The following is a 23,614-nucleotide window of genomic DNA, read 5'->3' on the forward strand; positions in this document are numbered from 1 at the left end:
CTGAGCCCAATTTTAATAACCAGCTTTAAAGTATACAAGCATGTAATTAAATGAAAATAGCTAATGTAGGCTTTCTAGAGATAATTATAATAATTGAAATTATGGAAAATAAAGTGAAAAAACTGCAGAGGTTTTAAACTTGCTTTATTTGTTTTTGTCTTTTTTCACTGGAATCCTGTTTTATTTTCCTTAACGAAAATGTGGGCTAGCATATGATATTTAAGCACATGGTTTACTAAACTTTTTTTGCATTTTTAAAAAAATGATTGTCTTTTTGACTGAAGAACTTAAGAAACTGTCATCGTGAATCAATGAAACTTACTAAGAATGGGATCCATTTGCAGCATCCTATAGCTTCTCTAAAATTCTGCCCCTAGGGACCCATGATATTATTGAGATTTATTATTAGTGAGATCACTTTGTGGCCATATCATTTTATCTTTCCGGTAGCTAGTTCCCCTTGGATGGTACCTGGAATAAGCATATTTGATAGTAAATTCTTTAAGTAAAGTCAAATGAGATCAACATGTCACTAAATACTTTCATTGTATATTGTGCTTTAAGATACATCTTTCCTTTGTAGCAGCTCAGTACCTATTTATTAGACGTGAACCTTTATATTTCTTTCTTTAGATTAGTAATCTTTTTATACATATTGATAGGCCTTCTCTAATTCCAAGTTCAGATACAACCTATTGACAGTGTTTAGAGTTGCTTTATTCAGCAGTACACATTGCGAAGCTGTTCCCTGCTATAATACAGTGTCATTGTTGATGTAAGCACTTTCAAGGGTTCTTTTTTGTGTTTATACAGGCATGCCAGAATCACTCTTGTACTGCTCCCTGCACGATCCAGTCAGCCCCTGCCCGGCTGGTTATGTAACAAACAAGGTGTGTTTTCAGAAGGGTCTCCAAGGCTGCAGCTTTGTCCCAGGAAGTCAGCCTATGGTGTATCCCTCAGATGCTCAGATCCCACTGTCTGGGATGATCCCTTATACCTTTTCCTTATTTCGATAATTATAGTGGGATGGGATGGTTTATAAGACTTAGAGTAGGGCTGCCTAAGATGAGGTTAAGATGAAGAACACTGTATCCTCAGCATTTTCATTGTTGCAAAAAAATTTGAGGGTAGAGGAGGGTCAAATACATGCCAAAAAAAGAAATTGCTGTGATGGGGTAAACAATAGTCTTTCGGCGCCATGCTTTGTTGGATTTTTAACAACTTCAGGAAGAGTGGGGAAAGTTGCTGATGAGTATTATCACATGTATAACTATATATAGTAGAACCTCAATATAATACTGTCTGCTGGGTCTACAGCCAGAGATTTTGTCTAGTGAAGAACAGTATCAAAAGCACCTCATTAAAAGTGTTCAGCTGAGAGGTGGCCCCATTGGCATTATCCCTGAGGACAGCATTCTGGCAAAGCTTCAGTGTGTACTGCTACTTTACAAATGCAAATACTTTTCCTGCACTCACTTTATTAATGTCAGCAATATTTATTAATTGTGCCCCTCAGAACACTGTTTTTACTCATTCTCCTGTTTTAAGCTTCTATTTATTTTGTAGTTTGAATTCTAGAGAAAATACGTTGGCTGGGTATGGTGGCTCATGCATGTAATCCCAGCACTTTGGTAGGCCAAGGTGGGTAGATGGCTTGAGCCTCAGGAGTTCGAGATCAGCCTGTCCAACATGGCAAAACCCCATCTCTACTACAAATACAAAAATTAGCCAGGTGTGGTGGCACATGCCTGTAATCCCAGCTACTTGAGAGGTGGAGGCAAGAGAATCACTTGAACCTGGGAGGCAGAGGTGGCAGTGAGCCAAAGTCGCACCAGTGCATTGCATTCTAGCCTGGGTGACAGAGCGAGACTCTGTCTCAAAAAAAAAAAAAAAATACTTTGACTTCCATTGTCTACCCAAATTGTAAGGGAGAGAGGAATCATTTAACCAGTAATTCTGATGCCTTAGTATAAAATAAAACGACTATATGTTGGCCTGCCATCTATGTCCTTGTTGATCTGAGAAGAGGGATCTGTAGGGTAACCAAAGATAGAATTTTTTTTCCTTTTTTTTAACTTTTATTTTTGTTTCGGGGGTACGTGTAAACATTGTTACATAGGTAAATTTGTGTCATGGGGGTTTGTTGTACAGATTATTTCATCACCGAGGTATTAAGCCTAGTACCCAATAGTTACCTTTTCTCCTTCTCTCCCTCCTTTCACCCTCCACCCCCAAGTAGACCCCGGTGTCTGTTGTTCCCTTCTTTGTATCCATGTGTTCTCATCATTTAGCCCCCACTTATAAGTGAGAACATGTGGTATTTGATTTTCTGTTCCTGCGTTAGTTTGCTAGGGACAGTGGCCTCCAGTTCCATCTATGTTCCTGCAAAAGACGTGACCTCATTCTTTTTTATGGCTGCATAATATCCCATGGTATATATGTACCACATTTTCTTTATCCAATCTATCATTGATGGACATTTAGGTTGATTGCATGTCTTTGCTATTGTGAATAGTGCTGCAATGTACATTTGCATGCATGTGTCCTTATGGCAGAATGATTTATATTGCTCTGGGTATATGCCCAGTAACGGGATTGCTGGGTTGAATGGTAGTTTTGCTTTTAGCTCAAAGATAGAATGTTACTAATATATATTCTCTTGAACCAGGAGATTTAAGTCTTTAATTCTAAATCTAACTCAGTCTGGTAAACACTAGATATTAAAAATGTATAGGGCCCTAGACTGTGCTTTTGGGATACATACATGAATTGGGATACTCTAGTCAGACAAATAAAGAATGGTGTAATAAGTGCTATCATTTCTATAAAGAAATAAATACAAATTGATGTAAGAGCATAGAGGAGTGAGTGATCGATTATGTCCAGGAAGTTTGGAGATCAGATTAATATGTGAACTCAGTGTCTCAATGGACACATAGTATTTTGCCAGGCAAAGAAGTAGAAGTTCCAAAACCTAGAAATAATAAATACTTGAGGTGATGGATACTTAAATACTCTGACATGATTATTACACTTGCCCTATATGTAAGATGTCTCACATGTACCCCATAACATTATACAAATATGTATCAATAAAAAAAGTTAAAAGAAAAAGAAATATGGAACTGTCAGTCAAAAGGAACAGTGTGATCAAAGTCTGTGGTATATTCAGGAACAGCAAGGGTTAGGTAGGGGTGGGGCAGGTGGGATAGGGGAGAGCAGAAGATGTTAGAAAAGTATAACAAAGAATTCTTGGCGGGTTGCTCAAAAGTTGTCTTATATGACCATTGAAGGATTATCTGTAAGCTATAAGATCCTATTACCCACCATGTCTGGATATTGAATTGTCACCATCTCTGCAGTTGTAAAGAAGAATTATTGCTTTATCATTTTAATTATTTTATTTTTATTTGCATTTTACTCTTGCTGATTCCTCATCATTTTGCTCCATGGCAGTCTGTGTCTGTGTGGAGTGTTGCAGGACGAGTGGAAATGACTGTTTCCAAGTTCATGGCAATTCAGAAGGCCCTTCAGCCAGACTGGTTCCAGTGCCTCTCCGATGGAGAAGTATCTTGTAAGGAAGCAACTTCCATAAAAAGGGTCAGAAAGTCTGTTGACCGATCACTTCTTTTCTTGGATAACTGTCTGAGGCTGCAGGAAGAGTCAGAGGTAAGGCTGTACCACTAACCACTCCTTTCTCTTGACACTCTTGCCTCCCTTACATTCTGTGATACCACCTTTTCTGTTCTTCCTCCTGCTGTGCTCCTCACTTCTTTGTCTATTTTACTCTCTATTTTTATTTTCTTTTTGAACCTTAAGTATTATTGTTCTCTAGGTTTCTATCTTAGGTTTCTCTTTTCATCCCTTTCTATATGTTGTTCCTGGGCAGCCTTCCCTTAGTTTTAATTGCTGAATAATTCTTAAATTGTATATACTATCAAGATTATTCTACTTAGCTGCAGAATTACATAATTACTGGGCTATAGGTAAGTTATGTCGCTAGAATATCCCTCAAACTCAGAAGTGACCGGATTCATCATTTTATCTCCACAAACCTGTTCTTCCTTTTGCTCTTCCTCAATACTTTATCTCCATTTATGGCATCCACCAAGCTCCCCAGCCCAGAAATTTGAGCTTTTCTTTTTCTTTTTTGAGTCTCACTCTTGCCCAGGCTGGAGTGCAGTGGTGCTATCTCAGCTCGCTGTAACCTCTGCCTCCCAGGTTCAAGGGATTCTGCAGCCTCAGCCTCCCGTATAGCTGGTATTACAGGCATGCACCATCACACCTGGCTAATTTTTGTATTTTTAGTAGAGACGGGGTTTCACCATGTTGGCCAGGCTGGTCTCGAACTTTTGACCTTAGATGATCTGCCCGCCTCAGCCTCCCAAAGTGCTGGGATTACAGGCTTGAGCCACTGTGCCTGGCTAAGAAATTTGAGCTTTTCAAGACTCCTTTTTTTCATTCACATTTAATATCCAACTGTTCACTCTTCCTTGATTCCATTTGCCTAAATATGTCTAGAATCTCCCCCTCCTTATTGCCACCTTAAGCCATAACTGCATCATCTCTTACGTATATAATTACCTTTGAATTCTTCTCTCTGCCTCCATTCTCATTTTTATCCAATCCATCTTTCAGCCCTGTTATCCAAAACATCTTTGTAAAGCACAAACAAGAGCTCCTTGCCCACTTCCCTAAAAGAATTTAATGACTCTCCACTTCAACTCTTACATGGCATGGACAGCCTGCTGTGATGTGGCCTCTGCCTACTCCTCCAGCTCACTGTGGGCTACTTTTTCCTGTGACTTGCACTCTGACCTTTCTGAGTTGCTTGGAATTCCTTGAGGCATTAGCTTGTTTCATTCTGTGCACGGATTTCCTTCTGGACTGTTTCTTGTTTCTGCTTTTCTTATCTCTAGCTATATTCCCTCTTTTGTTTCCACATCAGGCTCATTTCATTCTGTGTATCATTCATTTTTTTTTTTTTTCTTTTGAGACAGTCTCACTCTTGCTCAGCCTATCAGGCTAGAGTGCAGTGGGGCAGTCTTGGCTCACTGCAACCTCCAACTCTAGTTTCAAGCAATTCTCCTGCCTCAGCTTCCCAGGTAGCTGGGATTACAGGCATGTGCCACCGTGCCTGGCTAATTTTTGTATTTTTAGCTGAGATGAGGTTTCACCATGTTGGTCAGACTGGTCTTGAACTCCTGATCTCAGGTGATCCACCCACCTTGGCCTCCCGAAGTGCCATGTGTCATTCTATAGAACTGGTTCCTGATAGTTCCAGGGAATTCAATTCATTCTTTGCTGCCCCTTTAATTAGTATGTAGCTATATTTTAGCCCCAATCATATTGTATTTCAATGATTTCTTTATGCATTTGTTTTCATTAAACTGTGGCCTCTTTAAGCTCAATTTCTGTGTATAAGTTGGGTATCTTCATCACGCAGCAGAATGCCTTCCCTGTCTTATTCACTGGTTCCTCTTATTCTGAATGCCCTTCAATATTGAAGCTCTCCAAGATTTGGTTGTTGGCTTTCTTTTCTTCTCCATATATTACCTGGGTTAGGGATGGTGAATGGGTTTCATCTGACATATTGTAAGCCCTCAGTAAATGTTTGCTGATGGTGAATGGTTATGATGGGGTGAGGAAGATGAAGCTGTAGTGGTAAATCAGGGATACTGACAGCAGAGTTAATTAAGTTGGAAAAGGATTCAGAGAACAGTAGAGATGAGGGAACAGAAGATAGTGATCAGAGGAGAGAATTTCAATATCTGAGATCATGTATGTGGAGTAATCCTGAGCGATGATCACATCCCACTATGGCAAGCGCATTGAGTTTGAGGAACATCATTATATTAAATTTAGCAATAAAAATATAATTTGGCTAATAAAGTTAATATAAATGAAATAATTGGAGGAAACATAGTTATTCTGAATAGAATTCACCGTATATGTAACAGGAGTTTGGTGTGGGGACATTGCTGTGTGTCTGGGCAGTTAGCGTTGGTGGCTTGCTAGTAATTGTTCTGAGCCAGTCATTATCCTTGTAGGACTAGTAATGTTTGGGTAAGTAGAAAGCAGGACAGGGAGTGTGACAAAGATGATTATTAGAAAGGTCAGATGAGCCTCAAGTCCCTCATCTGTGTTGTTGCAGTCAGCCTCATCATTTCATATTACTTCTGCATATTTGTGGGGGTTTTTTTGTTTTGTTTTGTTTGTTTTTTTGAGATGGAGTTTTGTTCTTGTCGCCCAGGCTGGAGTGCAGTGGTGCAATCTCAGCTCACTGCAACCTCTGCCTCCCAGGTTCAAGCGATTCTCCTGCATCAACTTCCTCAGTAGCTAAGACTACAGGCACGCGCCACCACACCCAACTAATTTCTGTATTTTTTGGTAGAGATGGGGTTTCACTGTGTTGGCCAGGCTGGTCTTGAACCCCTGACCTTTTGATTCGCCTGCCTCAGCCTCCCAGAATGCTGGGATTATAGATGTGAGTCACCGCGCCCGGCCTTACTTCTGCATATTTATTGGTCAAACGTGTAGTCCCTCTCCATACCCTTTATTATTGTCTTGTCATGATTATTAATAGTGCCCCCCCATTCTTCCATTTTAGATAATAAATTATATGATCGTGCTTCTTACACCCAGGAAAGGGAGTTTCCCGAATAGTCATGCTAGTCATATAAGCAGGCAGGCCTGTGTAACTCTCTGCTTTGCGTATCTGCATACATCTTTTCCCATGATTCCCTCCCTGTCTTATTGACTGGCTCCTCTTATTCTGAATGCCCTTCAATATTGAAGCTCTCCAAGATTCGGTTTTTGGCTTTCTTTTCTTCTCCATATATTACCTGGGTTAGGGATGGCGAATGGTTTCATCCAAGGTGGTCGGGTGCAGCAAGAAGAGAGTCATCTGTTAGTCACATCTGCTGTGGAATCAGGAGTAGAGAGTGGTAGCATCATGCCAAGTGTCTGCCATTCTAGCCTGGGCAATCATGTTTGTATCACACATAGCCTTATCTTTATGTTCATTTAGGTTCAGTGGCTGAATTAAGATTGCCATTTGGACATCCTGCTGATTCCTCAAATTCAGAACACACAGAACAGAGTAATCATCTTGCTTCATCCACTGTTTTTCTAGGAGTCCCTGCCTTTTGCTCTTATCACCATCTCCCTGTACTTGCAAAACAGGAGCCAGGAGTCATTTGAGACTTCGTCTTTATCCTCTCCTTGGACAACTAATCAGTCAAGTTATGTTGATCCTACTTCCTGATAGGTTTCAAGTTTTATCTTTCCTCTTCATCCACACTGCCACTGCCTTAGTCCGGGTCATCTCATCTTTCACCTGGATCATTAAAGTTGTCTGCTATTCCATTCTTTAATCGTACTCACCCTTAATTTATTTTTCACACGGCAGCCAAAGTGTTCTTTCTAGAGGAATAGTCTGATTGTGTCCCTCCTGCTTAAACTAAGGAGTGAAATTCTCTCTTCACAGTGTTCTAGGCCTCCTCTCCATCCCTTTCTTCTACTGGAGAGCCATTGTTGATTTATGTATTTTCTTGCAAAACTTATTTTTTGCAATTACATACACATAATTAATACATAGATATACATGGCTGTATTACATCAGTATGATCATATGTTCAGCAATTTGCTTGTTTTTCATTTAGCAATATCCTGAAACTCTTTCTCTATAAATGCATATATTGCTCTATCTACTGCATTCTTTTTAAACAGCTGCATAGGAAGCCATACTGTGTATATGTTATGATTTACGTAAGCCTTTACTCTATGGATAAACATTTAGGTTGTTTCCAGTTTTTCATTATTCTAAAGATCTTTGTAAATAAACCTTGGCACATGTGAATGAGTATAGGAGAGATTGTTAGAAGTGGAATTTTAGGATCCATAGATAAAAGCTGGACATTTCAATAAGTGCTGTCCACTTTCCTTCCTAAGAGGTTGAAATGATTTTTACTCTGTGTTTATCAGGGTATGTAAGTACCATTTCCCTTACAGTTTCACCTCTACTATGTTGTTATCTATGTTTTAACCTTTTTGTTATTATATGGGCAAAAATGGTATCTCGTTGTTTCCAATTTTGCATTACCTTACTAACGAGGTTTAGTAGTTCTTCATGTGTGTATAGGGCATTCACATTTATTTTTTTGAATTTCATATTTACATATTGTACCTAGATTTCTATGAGGTTGTCATTCATTTCTTTAGAGTATTTGTTGGAGCTCATTTTATGCTGTAGATATTTAAATATTCCTCCAAAGAGTAAGTTCTCCTTTGCCTTTGTTAATGGTATACTTTAGTAGAGAAGTTTTACTGATTTTTTTTTTTTTTTTTTTTTTTTTTGAGACAGACCCTTGCCCTGTCATCTAGGCTGGAGTGCAGTGGCGCAATCTCAGCTCAGCGCAGCCTCCTCCTCCTCGGCTCAAGCGATTCTTCCACCTCAGCCTCCCGAGTAGCTGGGACTACAGGTGCATGCCACCACACCCGGCTGATTTTTGTATTTTTAGTAGAGATGGGGTTTCACAGTGTTGGCCAGGCTGGTCTTGAACTCCTGACCTCAAGTGATCCACCTGCCTCGGCCTCCTGCTGGGATTACAGACGTGAGCCACCATGCCTGGCAAGTTTTTGTACTCAAACTTGTCAACCTTTTCCTGTAAGCTTTAGCTTGTTTAGGAAGGCATTCCTTACCCCAAGATTGTAAAAATACTCAATATATTCTTCTAAAACTTGTATAACCATATTTTTTATGTTTAGCTATTAGGTCCATTGAATTTGTTTTTAAAATGGATGGTGTGTAGTAGTGGTCTTTATTTTATTGGTTTGTGAGTAGATAGTCAGTTGTCTCAACAGTTTCTAAGTTCCTAAAGTTATCTCTAGCTAAGAGACTTGGAGGTAGTCTAAAGCAGGCCTGGATAGTCATTTCACAAATTAAAACTCTTCTTTTGTCCTTTTCCTCTTGAACCCTGTTTAGTGTACATTTTATTTATTTATTTATTTTTCTTGAAACATGGTCTCACTCTCTTACCCTGGATGGAATGCAGTGGCACAGTTTCAGCTTACTGCAACCTTCACCTCCTGGGCTCAAGCCACCCTCCCACCTCAGCCTCCCGAATAGCTGGGACTACAGGCACAAGCCACCGTGCCCAGCTAATTTTGTTTTTTTATTTTTTGTAGAGACCAGGTGTCGCTATGTTACCCAGGCTGGTCTTGAAACCCTGGGCTCAAGTGATCCTCCTGCCTCGGCTTCCCAAAGTGCTGGGATTACAGGCCTGAGCCACCACACCTGATCTAATTTAATCTAAGCCAGAACAAGACTGCATATGTTGAATGCATCTTTTTCCTCAGTCTTTTCTTACCTGATTGGTAAAGTGTGTTTTTCAAAGTATGTTCCTCAGAGCCTTAAAGGTTCTTAGGGAGGAGGGAGCACCATCCCCTTTAATGCTTCAACTACAGCAGCTTCACTGAGGTCTCTTCTATACATTGGACTTCCACGTAAGGTTCATTTAAACAAAGGTCTCATACTGAAAATGGTTAAAAACATATCATCCTTTCTTACCTCAGGTTCTTCAGAAGAGTGTGATCATTGGAGTGATTGAAGGTGGAGATGTGATGGAAGAGAGGCTGAGGTCAGCACGAGAGACAGCCAAGCGGCCTGTGGGTGGCTTTCTTCTGGATGGTTTTCAAGGAAATCCAACAACCCTGGAGACTAGACTACGCTTGCTGTCATCAGTCACTGCAGAGCTGCCGGAGGACAAGCCAAGGCCAGTGTTCGGTTAGGACACAGGCCGGCCTCAAGGGATGCAGGGCAGGAGTGCTGGCCGATTGTATATTAAATAGTGTCTGTGCATGGGCATGCCTTTGATGTTGTGTTTATGTCCTTTCTGGGCTGAGTCTGCCGAGGTGCTGAGGCAGACTGTAAGGGGAGTTTCCATCAAGGCTGTCCTGGCCTTGATTTCAGAATGTAGAGTAGAGGATAATTGCCATTTGAATTATGTTATTTGATACTCCTAAGTGAGAGCAAGTATTATACTGTTTCCCCTCATTCTTGTGCCAATTACAAATATTGTTGTTATAATATGGTACCTGGAGACCAAGTGTAAAGTCACATGGAACGCTGGTTTAAATTGAGGAAAATTGAGGACAGATCTGGGATGACTAGTGAGAAGATGAGCTCCACCAACAAGAACTTAAGAAGCTCTTAGATTTGAGGCTGGTAGTGAGTGGTGTCAATTTTTGAAATTGAGGGGACTGACAACACTAGTAGGATTGGTTCTTATGTTTCCTAAATTGCAGGATTCACCTTGTGCTGATAAGAAAAGACAATCTGCAAGATTTGAAGCTACAAATTCTGAGTTTCTGAATGCAGCTGATGTCGTATTAGGCTACCCACATTTTTTTTAATGGTTTGTTATCTTAATGTGAATATTCATGCTTTTTTCCTGCATGTATATTAAGAAGTTTGGTTGTGGGGTGCTGCTCCATAGTCTCTAGAGCTGTTGGATAGTACATAATATGAGTAATTTTACTACTTTTTTTTTTTTTTTTTTGAGACGGAGTTTTGCTCTTGTTGCCCAGGCTGGAGTTCAATGGCATGATCTTGGCTCACTGCAACCTCTGCCTCCCGGGTTCAAGTGATTCTCCTGCCTCAGCCTCCTGAGTAGCTGGGATTAACAGGCATGCACCACCATGCCTGGCTAGTTTTGTATTTTTAGTGGAGACGGGGTTTCTCCTTGTTGGTCAGGCTGGTCTCAAACTCCCAACCTCAGGTGATCCGCCTGCCTTGGCCTCCCAAAGTGCTGGGATTACAGGCGCGATTTTACTACTTTTTTAAAGATCCAAGTACAGCTTGGAGGAAAGCACGTGAATCTTACATACAGCTCAATTAATTTTCACATGTCTACACTTGTGTAAACACTACCCAGAACAAGGTATTTCCATCACCTTAGCCAACCTTTGATCCCCAATTTTAACCTAGTTCTTTTGTGTTCATTGCTCCCTCTCCTGTACTTGTTTCACTCTGGTGCACATAACACTTCAGCACCTGGACTTCTTCATGTTAAGTGCTCACAGATGTCTGTTACTGAATTTGAAAGCTGTATTGTTTTTCTTTCTATAAGTGTGTAGAAATGCCAGCTTCAGTTGGATAGGAGTTCTAAAACATTACATTACTTGAAGGAAACTGTAGTCAGGAAAACCAGCATATATTTATAAGAGTTCTGCTTATTTAATATTACATGAGCCTTTTTTTTTTTGCATTTCTATGCCAGTTCATAGAAAGGGGCTATAGGTAGAAAAACAAACATAAAAAAGAGCAGCAGCCAGCCAGCCCTGATTTAGTGCATCTCCACATCTGTTTTCATGGAGTGGCAAAACCTGGCTGAGTGCCATTAATAGTCTCAGAATGCCTTACTATTACAAGTTGAGTATCCTTTATCCAAAATGCTAGGGACCAGAAGTGCTTGAGATTTTGGGTTTTTTCAGATCCTGGAATATTTGCAGAGTACATACTGGTTGGGCATCCCTAATTTGAAGGTCCAAAATCCAAAATTCTCCAGTGAGCATTTCCTTTCGGTGTCATGTTGGTGCTCAAAAAGTTTCAGATTTTGGAGCATTTTGGATTTCAGATTTTCGGATTAAGGATGCTCAACCTGTACCTTGGAAAACACCATCTTATTCCACAGTGCAGACTTTTTATTAATGGAGAAAATATAAAGAAAGCCAACTAGATTCTTAGATCCTATGGCCAGAAGTGAAATCCTGACAGCAAGAGCTGCTTTGTAAATTAACTTATGAGGGATATAGTAGATTAAGATGTCTTTATTGCACCAATTATGAAAAATTATTATAGGCAAAATACAGTTAAAACAAGCAAAATATTTCAGCAAGAAATAAAGCACACAGCTTTGCACTCCTAAAAAATCTATATAGTGTATATAGAAGATAGGCTATAAAGGGCTATAAAGTTTAGTTTATGACCAGGGAGGTTGTTCAGAAGGATGATAGTTGAGAGGAAACTAACCTTTATTGAACTTCTCTCTGGGATCAGAAACTATACTATGGGCTGGGCGCGGTGGCTCACACCTGTAATCCCAGCACTTTGGGAGGCCAAGGTGGGTGGATCACCTGAGGTCAGGAGTTCAAGACCAGCCTGGCCAACATGGTGAAACCCCATCTCTACTAAAAATATAAAAATTGGCTGGGTGTGGTAGCGGGCGCCTATAATCCCAGCTGCTAGGGAGGCTGAGGCAGGAGAATTACTCCCGGAAGGTGGAGGTTGCAGTGAGTCGCGTTTGCGCCATTGCACTCCAGCCTGGGCAACAAGAGCAAGACTCCCTCTCAAAAAAAAAAAAAAGAAACTATGTGCTTTTTCAAATATCTCATTAATCCTCACAACAATTCTGTGGGGGTATATATTATTTGCTCTTGTTTTTAAGATTAGATAACTAAAACTGAGAGAAGTTAAGTAATCTTTCCAAAGTGACACAGCAGATACATAAATGACAGAGCTAGGATTCAAGCCTCAGTTTTTCTGGCTCCAAAGCCATATGTTCTTTCTGCTACATGTTGCTGTCCGCTGCCTGCCACTCTAACCATGATTGGTGTTTTTCATTATTACTATTTTTTTAGTGCCTTGTTCATTAAAAGGACTTTCTGATTTCCTTCCTTGCATTGTCCTCATGTCACTGTTCTTATTGTTACTTTTACAGGCTCATATCTGGTGTTAGTCGGCCAGATGAGGTGCTCGAGTGTATTGAAAGAGGAGTGGACTTATTTGAGAGTTTTTTCCCTTATCAAGTAACAGAGCGGGGATGTGCCCTGACTTTCAGTTTTGATTACCAGCCGAATCCTGAAGAGACACGTAAGTCTTTTGAAGTTTATCTCTTATCCTTAAGTTTCTTCCATTTCCTATTAATATTTGGCTTGAGTCACAAGACAGAAATATGTATATATAAAGCCAGTCTTTTACAAAACTACATCTCTGTTTCTTATCTGTGTGCTCTGGCATGTTGGCACACAAATCCAGGTACTTAATACTATACATGTAGCTCATCAATATTAGGATGTGATTTTATAGTGAAAAGAACCAAGAAAAACAAAACCTCCTCTGTTAACAGCCTGAAAAAAGAACATTCAGAGTGAATTGTGATGAAAATCATAAGAAAACCTTTGAACTGCTTGGTAAAAGTTAACTTGTTTTCTCACAAAAGAGTTTTTGTCTTTGCTTTGCAAACCCTATGCTATTAAAATACAGGGAGACTCATGATCCTCTGATCCTAGTGTTACTTCTTGCATTTTTTTTTTTTAATACACCAGGCTTTGAAAGCTATTTTCCTTTGCTAATGTTGCTTTGAAGGACTGCCATTTTCTTTTATTGTTTAGTTATCCAGAAGTTAAGAAAGTCCGTTTCGGATTCTAACACTTAACTGGAGGTAGAAAAGGAGCTAGGATACAGACTTTGGGCTGGAGTTGCTTGAAGTAGGTTTTCAGGAGAGTGTCTCCTGCCCAGTCTTCCCTCTGGCCTTCAGAAATGACCTTTCCTTTCCTTTTCCTGCTGTCCTTGGAACTTTTCCTTAACCACATCAACCTTACATTTGAATAGGACCAGGAACTTCCTTAAAGGTTCATTTTATTCCTCACAGGTAACTAAAATTTCATTCAGATGTTACACTTTTATGAAGCAACTTAACCATTAATGTAAATGGAATTACTCCTGGAAACAAAATAAATCAAGTTGATCAAATTCTTAAATATATACGAGGTCAATTTTACTGTCCTTTTAGACAGACCAGAATATAATGTATGTGGATAGGTATACCATTAACACTATAAATTTTCACATCTTCATTTACAAACTGAATTATTTCCACCAGAACAGAGGTAACTGTTAGTCATTCAGTACCAGGAATATGCAAAGCTCTAAAAAGAACCTGATTTGAGTTCTCTGTAAAGAACAAAGTCATTTTTGGCCATAGAAAGCCAAGTTTCTTCATGATTAGGAAAAAGGAAATAGTTTGAATGTTTAAACAAAGTATTATTAACTCTGCATGTGTAGTAAATTAAAGTCCTTTGCCAGTTACGTAGTGAAAATTCCAAAGAAATTACTTGGCAGCAGTTCTCCCAAATGACAAGAGTTTTCTGAAATGTCAGGGCTTAAATTCTTTTTCAGAAATAGGGTCTCACTCTGTTGCCCAGGCTGGAGTGTAGTGGTGTGATTATGGCTCACTGCAGCCTTGAACTCCTGAAAAAAGAACATTCAGAGTGAGTTGTGATGAAAATTATAAGAAAACCTTTGAACTGCTTGGTAAAGTTTAATTTGTTTAACTTTAACGGGCACAAGCCATCCTCCCACCTCAGCCTCCCGAGTAGCTGGGACTACAGGTGCATGCCACCATGCTGGGCTAATTTTTAAATTTTTTGCAAAGACAGGATCTTGCTGTGTTGCCCAGGCTGGTCGTGCACTCCTGACCTCAGGCGATCCTCCTGCCTTAGCCTCCCAAAGTGCTGGGATTACAGGCATGAGCCACTGTGGCCAGCTGAGGGCTTCATTATGGCTTCCCACATCAGCATGCAAATTTATGGGAACAAAATTATAGCAGCTCTGTGCCCAGTGCTCAGGTTGCTTCTCTTATACCTTTGACCTTGATAAAATTACCCTCTTAAGACCACCTGTCTTTCTCCTGGGACCAACACTGAGATTTGTTATCATTTGTTCCCAAAATACCCCTTAACTACTTGTCCCTGTTCCAGGCAGTTGGCTTTTTGTAGAGTAGCTGTGCAAAGAATGTTTCTTCTTAAAGCAGAGAGTTGAAGGGAACAATTCAGGTTGCCATTTAATTCTGTGTATCTGGGTTCCCTAGAGGGCCAGTGTCTCCATATAGAATACATACATTAAAACCATGTTCTACTTCAATCTATTTGGAATATAGATAGTTCAAAGCCCAGTATATTTGCATGTACATTATGGTAAGGGATAGTGATAACCCCACCACACACACACACACACACACACACACACACACACACACAACCAACTGTTAACTTTTGTTGGTTTATTTATTTTTCCCAGGCTGGTGGTGTACTCCTGACCTCAGGCAATTCTCCTGCCTTAGCTTCCCAAAGTTTTGGGATTATAGGCATGAGCCATCATGCCTGGCCACCAATGTTTTTAAATTATTTCTTGATGATACGATTATATGTTATACACTTGTAACTATAATTTGCTTAGATATTACTGAATCTGTAAATTGTTTTGGTGTTGTAGTTAAGAGGACGGTGACCATCTTGGAGCATATTGCTGTTTTGCTTTTCTTGTGTGATTTCCTTAGGATAAATTCTCAGGAGTGAAATTACAGAGGCAAAGATCATGAAATAATAACTAAAATAAAATGTTTCCAATGGCCACTTCTTATCTGATCATCATTCAAGCCTTTTTATTGGTTTGTCCTTCAGTACTACAACAAAATGGAACACAAGAAGAAATAAAATGTGTGGATCAAATAAAGAAAATTGAAACAACTGGTTGCAACCAAGAAATAACATCATTTGAAATTAATCTGAAGGAAAAAAAGTAAGAAATTTTTAAAAGTTTGGATTTTGCTTTCTGACTTCTGAATTTTATAGTCTGTGTTAAAAGTTTATGGGACAATTCTCAATTTATGATTTCATAAAATATTAATAGTTGGGTATTATTTAGGCTTTCTCAAATTCGGTTTCAAAAAAACTCTTTTTATTTTCTTCAGATGAATTTGTAGACTTTGTCTTGTCAGAAGACTAGAGCCAGGTAATGATTGCTTTAGAAAAGCTGACAGAAAGATTAAACCAAACCCATTGTTTGGCGTCTTTTATTCCTTTAGAGCATAATAAGGAGTTCAAGATAAAACAACAAAGTTTTAAATTGTAGGGTGCCTAAGCCATCTGTGTTAGATACAGGCTGTAAATCTTACGTAAGATATTTATCTCTATAAAGAACAAATTAAGATACAGATTGAATTGAATATCCCTTCTTCAGAATGCTTGGAACCAGAAGTGTTTCAGATTTCTTTTCTTTGTTGTTGTTGTTGTTGCTGCTGTTGTTGTTGTTGCTGCTGCTGTTGTTGCTGCTGCTGTTGTTGCTGTTGCTGTTGTTGTTGTTGTTGTTGTTGTTGTTGTGTTTTAGAACATTTGCATTATACTTACCTGGCTGAACATCCCTCATCTGAAATCTGAAATGCTCCAATGAGCAGTTCCTTTGAGCATCATGTTAGTGCTCAAAAAGTTCTGAATTTTGGAGCATTTCACATTTTAGGTTTTCAGAGTAGGAATACTGAACCTATATCTTGTAATTTTTGTATTTATCCAAAAGTGGTAATCATCAGTGAACCAGTGAGTGATTTTTCTTTGAGTCTGATGCACTCACTTTAGTGCTGGGGTGGATTTTTTGTCTTACGTAAAAGAAGATCCTATGGCTTGTGACTTACTTATGTCTATCTAGTGATAGTACAGACTTGAGAGTTTATGAAAGAATGTGAAAATCCTTGTTCTTACCCATATTCTGTTGGGACTCCTTTAATTGTAGGTCAGAAATGGTGATGTCTACTGCATTTGACTTCTTACAAAATAGCCAAGGAGATAGATTTGTTTTTGTCTTTCTTTTACCCTTTTTTTTCTGTCATCCACTGACTCTCAAATGATTTATTTACGTTTTTAAAATTTTAGGGTAATATAAATGGTTACTACTAAAATTCCCTTTATGTTATAGATTTAATTGGGAATTGTACTATTATTATCAGCACTAGACTTAAGTTTTTGAGATTTGTAGACAAATTCTAGCACTGCTCTTGACTGTGTGACTTTGGTCTGGTCAATTCTTCACTTTTTTCTTTTTTTTTTTTTTATTTGAGACAGAGTATAGCTCTGTTGCCCAGGCCAGAGTGCAGTGGCACGATCTTGGCTCACTGCAACCTCCGCCTCCTGGGTTCAGGCGATTCTCCTGACTCAGCCTTCCAAGTAGCTGGGATTACAGGCATGCACCACCATGCCTGGGTAATTTTTATAGTTTTAGTAGAGACGGGGTTTCACCATATTGGCCAGGTGGGGCTTGAACTCCTGACCTGAATCCACTTATTTTTAATAGTTGATTAAAGGTAAGCCAGGCATGGTAGCTCACATCTGTAATCCTAGCACTTTGGGAGGCTGAGGATGGAGGATCACTTGAGCCCAGGAGTTCAAGACCAGCCTGAACAACATAGCAAGATCCTGTCTCTAAAACAGATTATCTGGGCATGGTGGGAGGCTGAGGTGGGAGGTTGCTTGAGCCCAGGAGTCCGAGGCTGCAGTGTGCTATGATTGTGCCACTGCACTGCACTCCAGCCTGGGTGATAGAGCAAGACCCTGTCCCCACCCAAAAAAAGTTAACACCTATGCAGTGCTTAGGCTTAGTGTGTGCCCAGCAGTGTTCAAGTCCTTTAACTATACTAATACATTTCATCTTTGTAACAACTGTCTGAGATAGGCACTGTTATTACTGTTGGTTCATGGATGAGAAACAAGTCACAGAGAGATGTTAAGTGACTTGCCCAACTGAGTTGTGAAGCCAGGAATCAAATTCATGCAGGGTAGCTCCAGGACCCTCCCTCTCAACCCCCATAGTTATCTTCATCTGTAGAATGACAATAAAAATAGTTATCTCCAAGAATGAATGTGAAGGTTAAATGAGACAGTGTATGTGAAAGTATTTGGTAAACTGCAAAAAGCTGTGTAAGTAGAAGTCTACCATGTCTTTTGATAATAATTCTGGTGGTAAGTGGGAAAGAAGTGTCACTCACTTCTCTCCTAAGTGTCCAACACTTAGAAGTGTTTCCTAACATTATGTGCTTTTACAGTGTGATTAGTAATACTCAACATGAGTGAGCGACCACATGAATTTCTTCTGATGCTCCTTTGTAATCCCAGACTCGGAGTTTGCATCAGTCAGAGAAAAACTCCAGGTCTCCCTGACTCATTGTGTTCTTGTTAACTTTTTTTTTTCTTTTTTGAGATGGAGTCTTGCTCTGTTGCCCAGGCTGGAGTGCAGTGGTGTGATCTCGGCTCACCACAACCTCTGCCCCCTGGGTTCAAGTGATTCTCCTGCCTCAGCCTCCCGAGTAGCTGGGACTACAGGCACACGCCACCATGCCTGGCTAATTTTTGTATTTTTAGTACAGACGGGGTTTCGCCATATTGGCCAGGCTGGTCTTGAACTCCTGACCTCGTGATCCACCTGCCCCGGCCTCCCAAAATGCTGGGATTACAGGCATGAGCCACCACACCCGGCCCTTTGTTAACTTTTAACCATATTGCCATTTTAAGCAGGTACACAGCACTGAACATTTGCCAGTGATGTTATTAACCACTGGTAACTTTACCAGCAGAATAGATAGCTGAGGTTGTGGATTTCTTGTATTCCGTACTTTCTGGAATGTCACTGTGACTTCTTTCTTAGGTACCAGGAGGACTTTAACCCACTGGTGAGAGGATGTTCCTGTTACTGCTGTAAGAATCACACTCGGGCATACATCCACCATCTGCTGGTGACCAATGAGCTGCTGGCCGGAGTCCTGCTTATGATGCACAACTTTGAACACTACTTTGGGTTTTTCCATTACATCCGGGAAGCACTAAAAAGTGACAAACTGGCACAGTTGAAAGAGCTCATCCACAGGCAAGCATCTTGAGATCTTGCAAATACAAGTCTCACTCTTCACACTGAGCCTGTACCACTGTTGTAACATGGGAAGACGTGAAGAAGAAATAATCTGAGCTTTAATTATTTATATTTGGACATTAGGTCTGCTAAAATAAAGAATATTTGTACCAAACTGCCCACACGAGGGTGAAGAGATTTCCTCAAAAGACTTAAATGACCTGGATTGATCAGAGAGAATTGAACTGTGACCTTTGAAACTTCTAGACTAATTCTTTTAGTTGATAGAGATTCATTTAGTCAAAGACAAAAGCTTTAGCTGTGAGGGCACAACCTTGAAGTGGGAGTGATGAGATTCTGAGGGACCCATGAATTGGACTGAGGCTTGAGGGGAAATGGTGTGAGACGCATGGCCTCTGGACATATGCCTGTTGATTTGAGAAGAAATCTGGCTGGTTTGAGGGTTTGCTTTAGTTCATCCTCATACTCTCAGGAGACTCTTTTGGATACTTTTGTCTTCCACCCTGCCCTGGCAGTGCAGCCAATCAGAAATGGCTCTTGTGACTTAACTGGGCTTGGATATCCCTGGAATGTGGGGCCTGAACATTGCTCCTGTGATCATCTGTCCCAGGTCACACTCCTTCATTTGACCACATGGCCTATTTGCAACTTCTTTTTAGAGCCAATGTAATTGCCTGTTAGGAGCCAGAAGTTTGCCCAGCTGCTTTCTTCTGGTTGTACAGATCCATTGTGGTCTGCCTTCCAGGCTCATTAATAGTCTAACTACGTAATAACTGAAGCCCTATCTCTTGTGAAGATTCATTCTCAATGTGTTCACTTGGACAGAGCCCTGCCTGGCCTAACGATTAGAGGATTAGTCTCCATCCTGCTCAGATATGACTCCTGGGCAATTCACTTAACTTCTCCATGGCTGTTTCCTGCTGAATAAATAGGGACAGGCATAATGGATAGGAATGAATGAACTTTTAAGATACTGTCTAGCTCTAAAATTTGAAGAACAAAAAGTTTTAGATTAGAGTCATAGCCTTAATAGCCCTAGTTGTCATCCTGGGAGACAGGCAACAGTAGAGATATTTGAGAGCCTAAAGAGAGGTTTGGCCTGTGGGTTTTTAAGTGGTTATTGAATTGGTATCAGGAGATCCTGAGGCTGGTAGGGGAAGGTAATTCTTTCTAAGTTATCTCTGTATTTTTCAAGTTTTCTATAAGGAATACACATACACCCACATGCACACACCATAGTTTTTATACAAACAGCAATAACAAAACCAAAAAGATGCCCCTTTTTTTGTAGGGATAAGAAATACATTTGTTTTATACTTCTATGCTATATTTTGCTGTTCAAAATTTAGTGGGCATTACTTAACATTGTTTCTAATTATTTTGTGGCTGCTGTATGTTTTATGTGTTGGGAGCCCATTGTATTAGGCCGTTCTTGGATTGCTATAAAGAAATACCTGAGACTGGGTAATTTGGTTTTTTGGTTTTTTGGGATTTTTTTTTTTGAGACGGAGCCTTGCTCTGTCGCCCAGGCTGGAGTGCAGTGGCGCGATCTCGGCTCTATGCAACCTCCACCTCCTGGGTTCATGCCATTCTCCTGCCTCAGGCTCCCGAGTAGCTGGGACTACAGGCGCCCGCCACCACGCCTGGCTAATTTTTTATATTTTTGGTAGAGACGGGGTTTCACCGTATGAGCCAGGATGGTCTCGATCTCCTGACCTCATGATCCACAAGACTGGGTAATCTGTAAAGAAAAGAGGTTTAATTGGCTCATGGCGCTGCAGGCTTTACAGGAAGCATGGTACTGGCATCTGCTTGGTTTCTGGGGAGGCCTCCGGAAGCTTATAGTCATGGCAGAAGGTGAAGGGGGGTCAGGCACATCACATGACAAAAGCAGGAACAAGACTCAGAGCAAGAAGTCACTTATCACCAAGGGGATGGCCCAGGCCATTCATGAGGGATCCACCTTTGTGCTCCAAACACCTCCCACCAGGCCCCACCTCCAGTATTGGGGATTACATTTCAACTTGAGGTTTGGGCGGGAACAAATAGTCAAATTATATTACCCATCTACATGGTTTTCTTTTTCTTAGTATGGGAGTGTCCATGAATAAATTCATGGGCATCCTCATAACTCTTCCATGAATGGCAAGGGGTACTTATGGAAAACAGTTTTCCAAAGATCTGATTGTTTTGAAATGTGTTAGATTGGACTTGTTCAAATGTTCATATTTTTGTTCAATGCTAAATGCATCGTTAGGGGAGTAGTGGTAAATATTCCAGAATCCATATGAAATTCATGAGTTTATTTATGTCTAAAACACCGAAAACTGTGTCCAATATCGTTCAGTTTCCTGGGTCTTTTTCTTATTAGCACATTTGAGAAAAATATTCCTTTCCTTTATTGTAGTAAATCTATTAAAGGCAATAGCCAATAAAACATTTTTAATTTTAAAAATTTACTGTGTTTGGCTTTCTGTAAATGTAGTAGGTCTGTTAAACAAAATATTAAATTTCCATAGTACCAGAAATGTTCTAGAGATTTCTCATTGGAAGAAAAAAATGTTTATCTGTATTCATTGTTTTGAGAGCATCCATGATAAATGTAAAATCCAAAAAGGAGATATTTAATGATATACATTATGAAGATTCCCTTATCTATCTTTATTAATCTGTTCTTGTGTTTCTATAAAGAAATACCAGAGGCTGGGTAATTTATAAGGGAAAGAGGTTTATTTGGCTCACAATTCTACAGGCTGTATAGGAAGCATGGCACCAGCATCTGCTCCTGGTGAGGGCTTCAGGAAGCTTACAATTGTGGTGGCAGGCAAAGGGGAAGCTGGTGTATCACATGGTGAGAGAATGAGGAGGTCCCAGACTCAAACAACCAGATCTCATGTGAACTGAGGGAGAACGCACTCATCACCAAGGAGATAGTGTTAAGCCATTCATGAGGGGTGTACCCAGATACCTCCCACCAGGCCCCACCTTCAACACTGGGGATTACATTTCACCATGAGATTTGGAGGGGACAAACATCCAAGCCATATCACTTACCTCTTTAAGTTATATAATTATGAGCCTTAAGGCCATGCTAGCACATAATAAAAATAATAATCACAATCTATGGAGTATTTTAAATGTGCCAGGCATCTTGGTAAATGCTTTTCATATATAACTATTGGCTGTTAGAGCATGGCTGTGAGGTGTTGCTATTGTCCTATGGGCTATATGTGCTAGTGCTAGTTATTCCCTACAGGAAAAGCTGAAGCCAACTATTTAAGAACTGAATTTTAAGAGGGTTGAGTAGCCTGCCTGAGTGCCTACCAGATATTTCAGGAAAGTTAAATAGTTTGCCTAAGGGCCTACCGGTACTCAGCTCCCAGGTAGACTCTAGCTCCGCAGTTATCCACTGTACTAAATAAATTCTTAATTTTGACTTCCTTCTGGTTTGAGGGGGCTAAGAGAATCAGGGACTGCAGAGAGGGGCCTCCTGGCCTTGGGGTATTGGGTGCTTTAGGAACTTTGCTGCAACTTGGCCTTGGCTTCAGCTTTTCCAGTAGGGAATAGCTAGCACTAGCACACGTCCCGTGGTACCATGCTGGTATTTGTAGGTGCTCAACATGGGTTGCCATTCCACATCCTCAAATTTCTCCCCCCTTCCCAGTTTGGGACTGTAACCACACCCTGAATGGTGTTGAAATGTTTGGGTACTGTGATTAGTTCAAGTGGATTCAGGTAATCAACTGGAGTCTGAGGTTTCTTATATCTTTTGGGGGAGGTTTATTTTGTTACTCCTTGGAATAAAGGGAAAATATTCTAAAACATTTTTTAAGCAAATACTTGTGTAATGACAGCATTTTAATAAAAATTTCAAACAAAGACCATCAAAGGGTCAAGGCTAGAATGGAAAGCAACTATCTTATCCAGGGTGTTTTTTCTGTAGAGGCAGCTTGGAGCTCAGTAAGAAACCACAGAGTTAAATGATTACCCTGTGCCTTCCTGATTAGGAACAGGCTGCTCTCTGCAGTTTGATTAGTCTTGCTTGTAACTATGGGATTATAGCTTATTAAAACTGACAGTGCTGTGTAGGGCAGGGAGCCTGGAAGGTCAAACTTCCATGCTGAGCCAGCCACCAGCAAGGCTCTGCCTTTACCTAAAAGTTTGGTATAATTGGCATTCATTTAAATATCTTTTTAATCTCTTCACTTTCTTTTCAACCTTTGTGTCTCTTACTAATTTTACACCTTTTCTTTCCTTGCTTCTTCACGAGGTTCCCTGATTTGTGAGCACAAAACCCAAATAACAGTGGGCAAAGAATGAAACAAGCCAGTGTAAGCAATGTGAATTAGCATAATCGTGCACTCATTCCTCCCGAAAATCCTGCTTCATGCCCCTAGTTCAGGTGTAAATACACAGCATCCTGCCCCCGCCTCCACCACCTTTTATTCTCAAAAGTGCTGGCCAAGTTAAATGGTCACCCTAATGTGAGGGGTAGAGATGATCAAACTAGAGAACAGGTGTTCCAGCTAAATGGGACAGCTGATACCCACCTGCAGCTAATTGCTGCTGTGGCTCCAGTGCTGCCAGATATTTCAGTCTTTCAGGAGAAGCCAAAAATCTGGATTTTCAGGTGAAATTTCACAATTTTTAAATGCTGGGTCAATTTTTAAACAATATCCTGCTAGCCAAACAAAACGTGGGGGTGCCTAGTTTGCAACCTCTGGCTTAAAATCTGGAAGAAGGGCTTTGGTATCTTTAGCATTTAAAAATTTCTCAACAACTGATTGCAATATACAGAAAACATACCTGTAGTTTCTAGTTCCTGCAGCTGTTTAGATTCCCACATTAAGAGAGCCCATGTTGTCCCATCTCCTTTGCAGGATCCCCAGATAACTCCCAGAACCATTCTAAATCTGC

General features: G+C 40.2%; 1 protein-coding gene across 2 annotated transcripts in view; it reads left to right on the forward strand.

Annotated features, from left to right (window-relative positions):
* QTRT2 (queuine tRNA-ribosyltransferase accessory subunit 2) overlaps nt 1–21,152 on the forward strand; it is a 31,669-nt gene extending 10,517 nt beyond the window's left edge. For both annotated transcript variants that reach the window (XM_004036080.5, XM_063704042.1), the window contains exons 4-9: nt 814–890; nt 3,457–3,669; nt 9,577–9,776; nt 12,723–12,874; nt 15,466–15,583; nt 18,476–21,152. In XM_004036080.5, the coding sequence (XP_004036128.1) occupies nt 814–890; nt 3,457–3,669; nt 9,577–9,776; nt 12,723–12,874; nt 15,466–15,583; nt 18,476–18,707 (992 nt within the window). In that variant the 3' untranslated portion in view covers nt 18,708–21,152. The remainder of the gene's footprint in view (nt 1–813; nt 891–3,456; nt 3,670–9,576; nt 9,777–12,722; nt 12,875–15,465; nt 15,584–18,475) is intronic.
* The last annotated feature ends 2,462 nt before the right edge of the window (nt 21,153–23,614 follow it).

Source organism: Gorilla gorilla, chromosome 2 (assembly GCF_029281585.2).
Source record: "Gorilla gorilla gorilla isolate KB3781 chromosome 2, NHGRI_mGorGor1-v2.1_pri, whole genome shotgun sequence".
NCBI classification, from domain to species: Eukaryota; Metazoa; Chordata; class Mammalia; order Primates; family Hominidae; genus Gorilla; species Gorilla gorilla.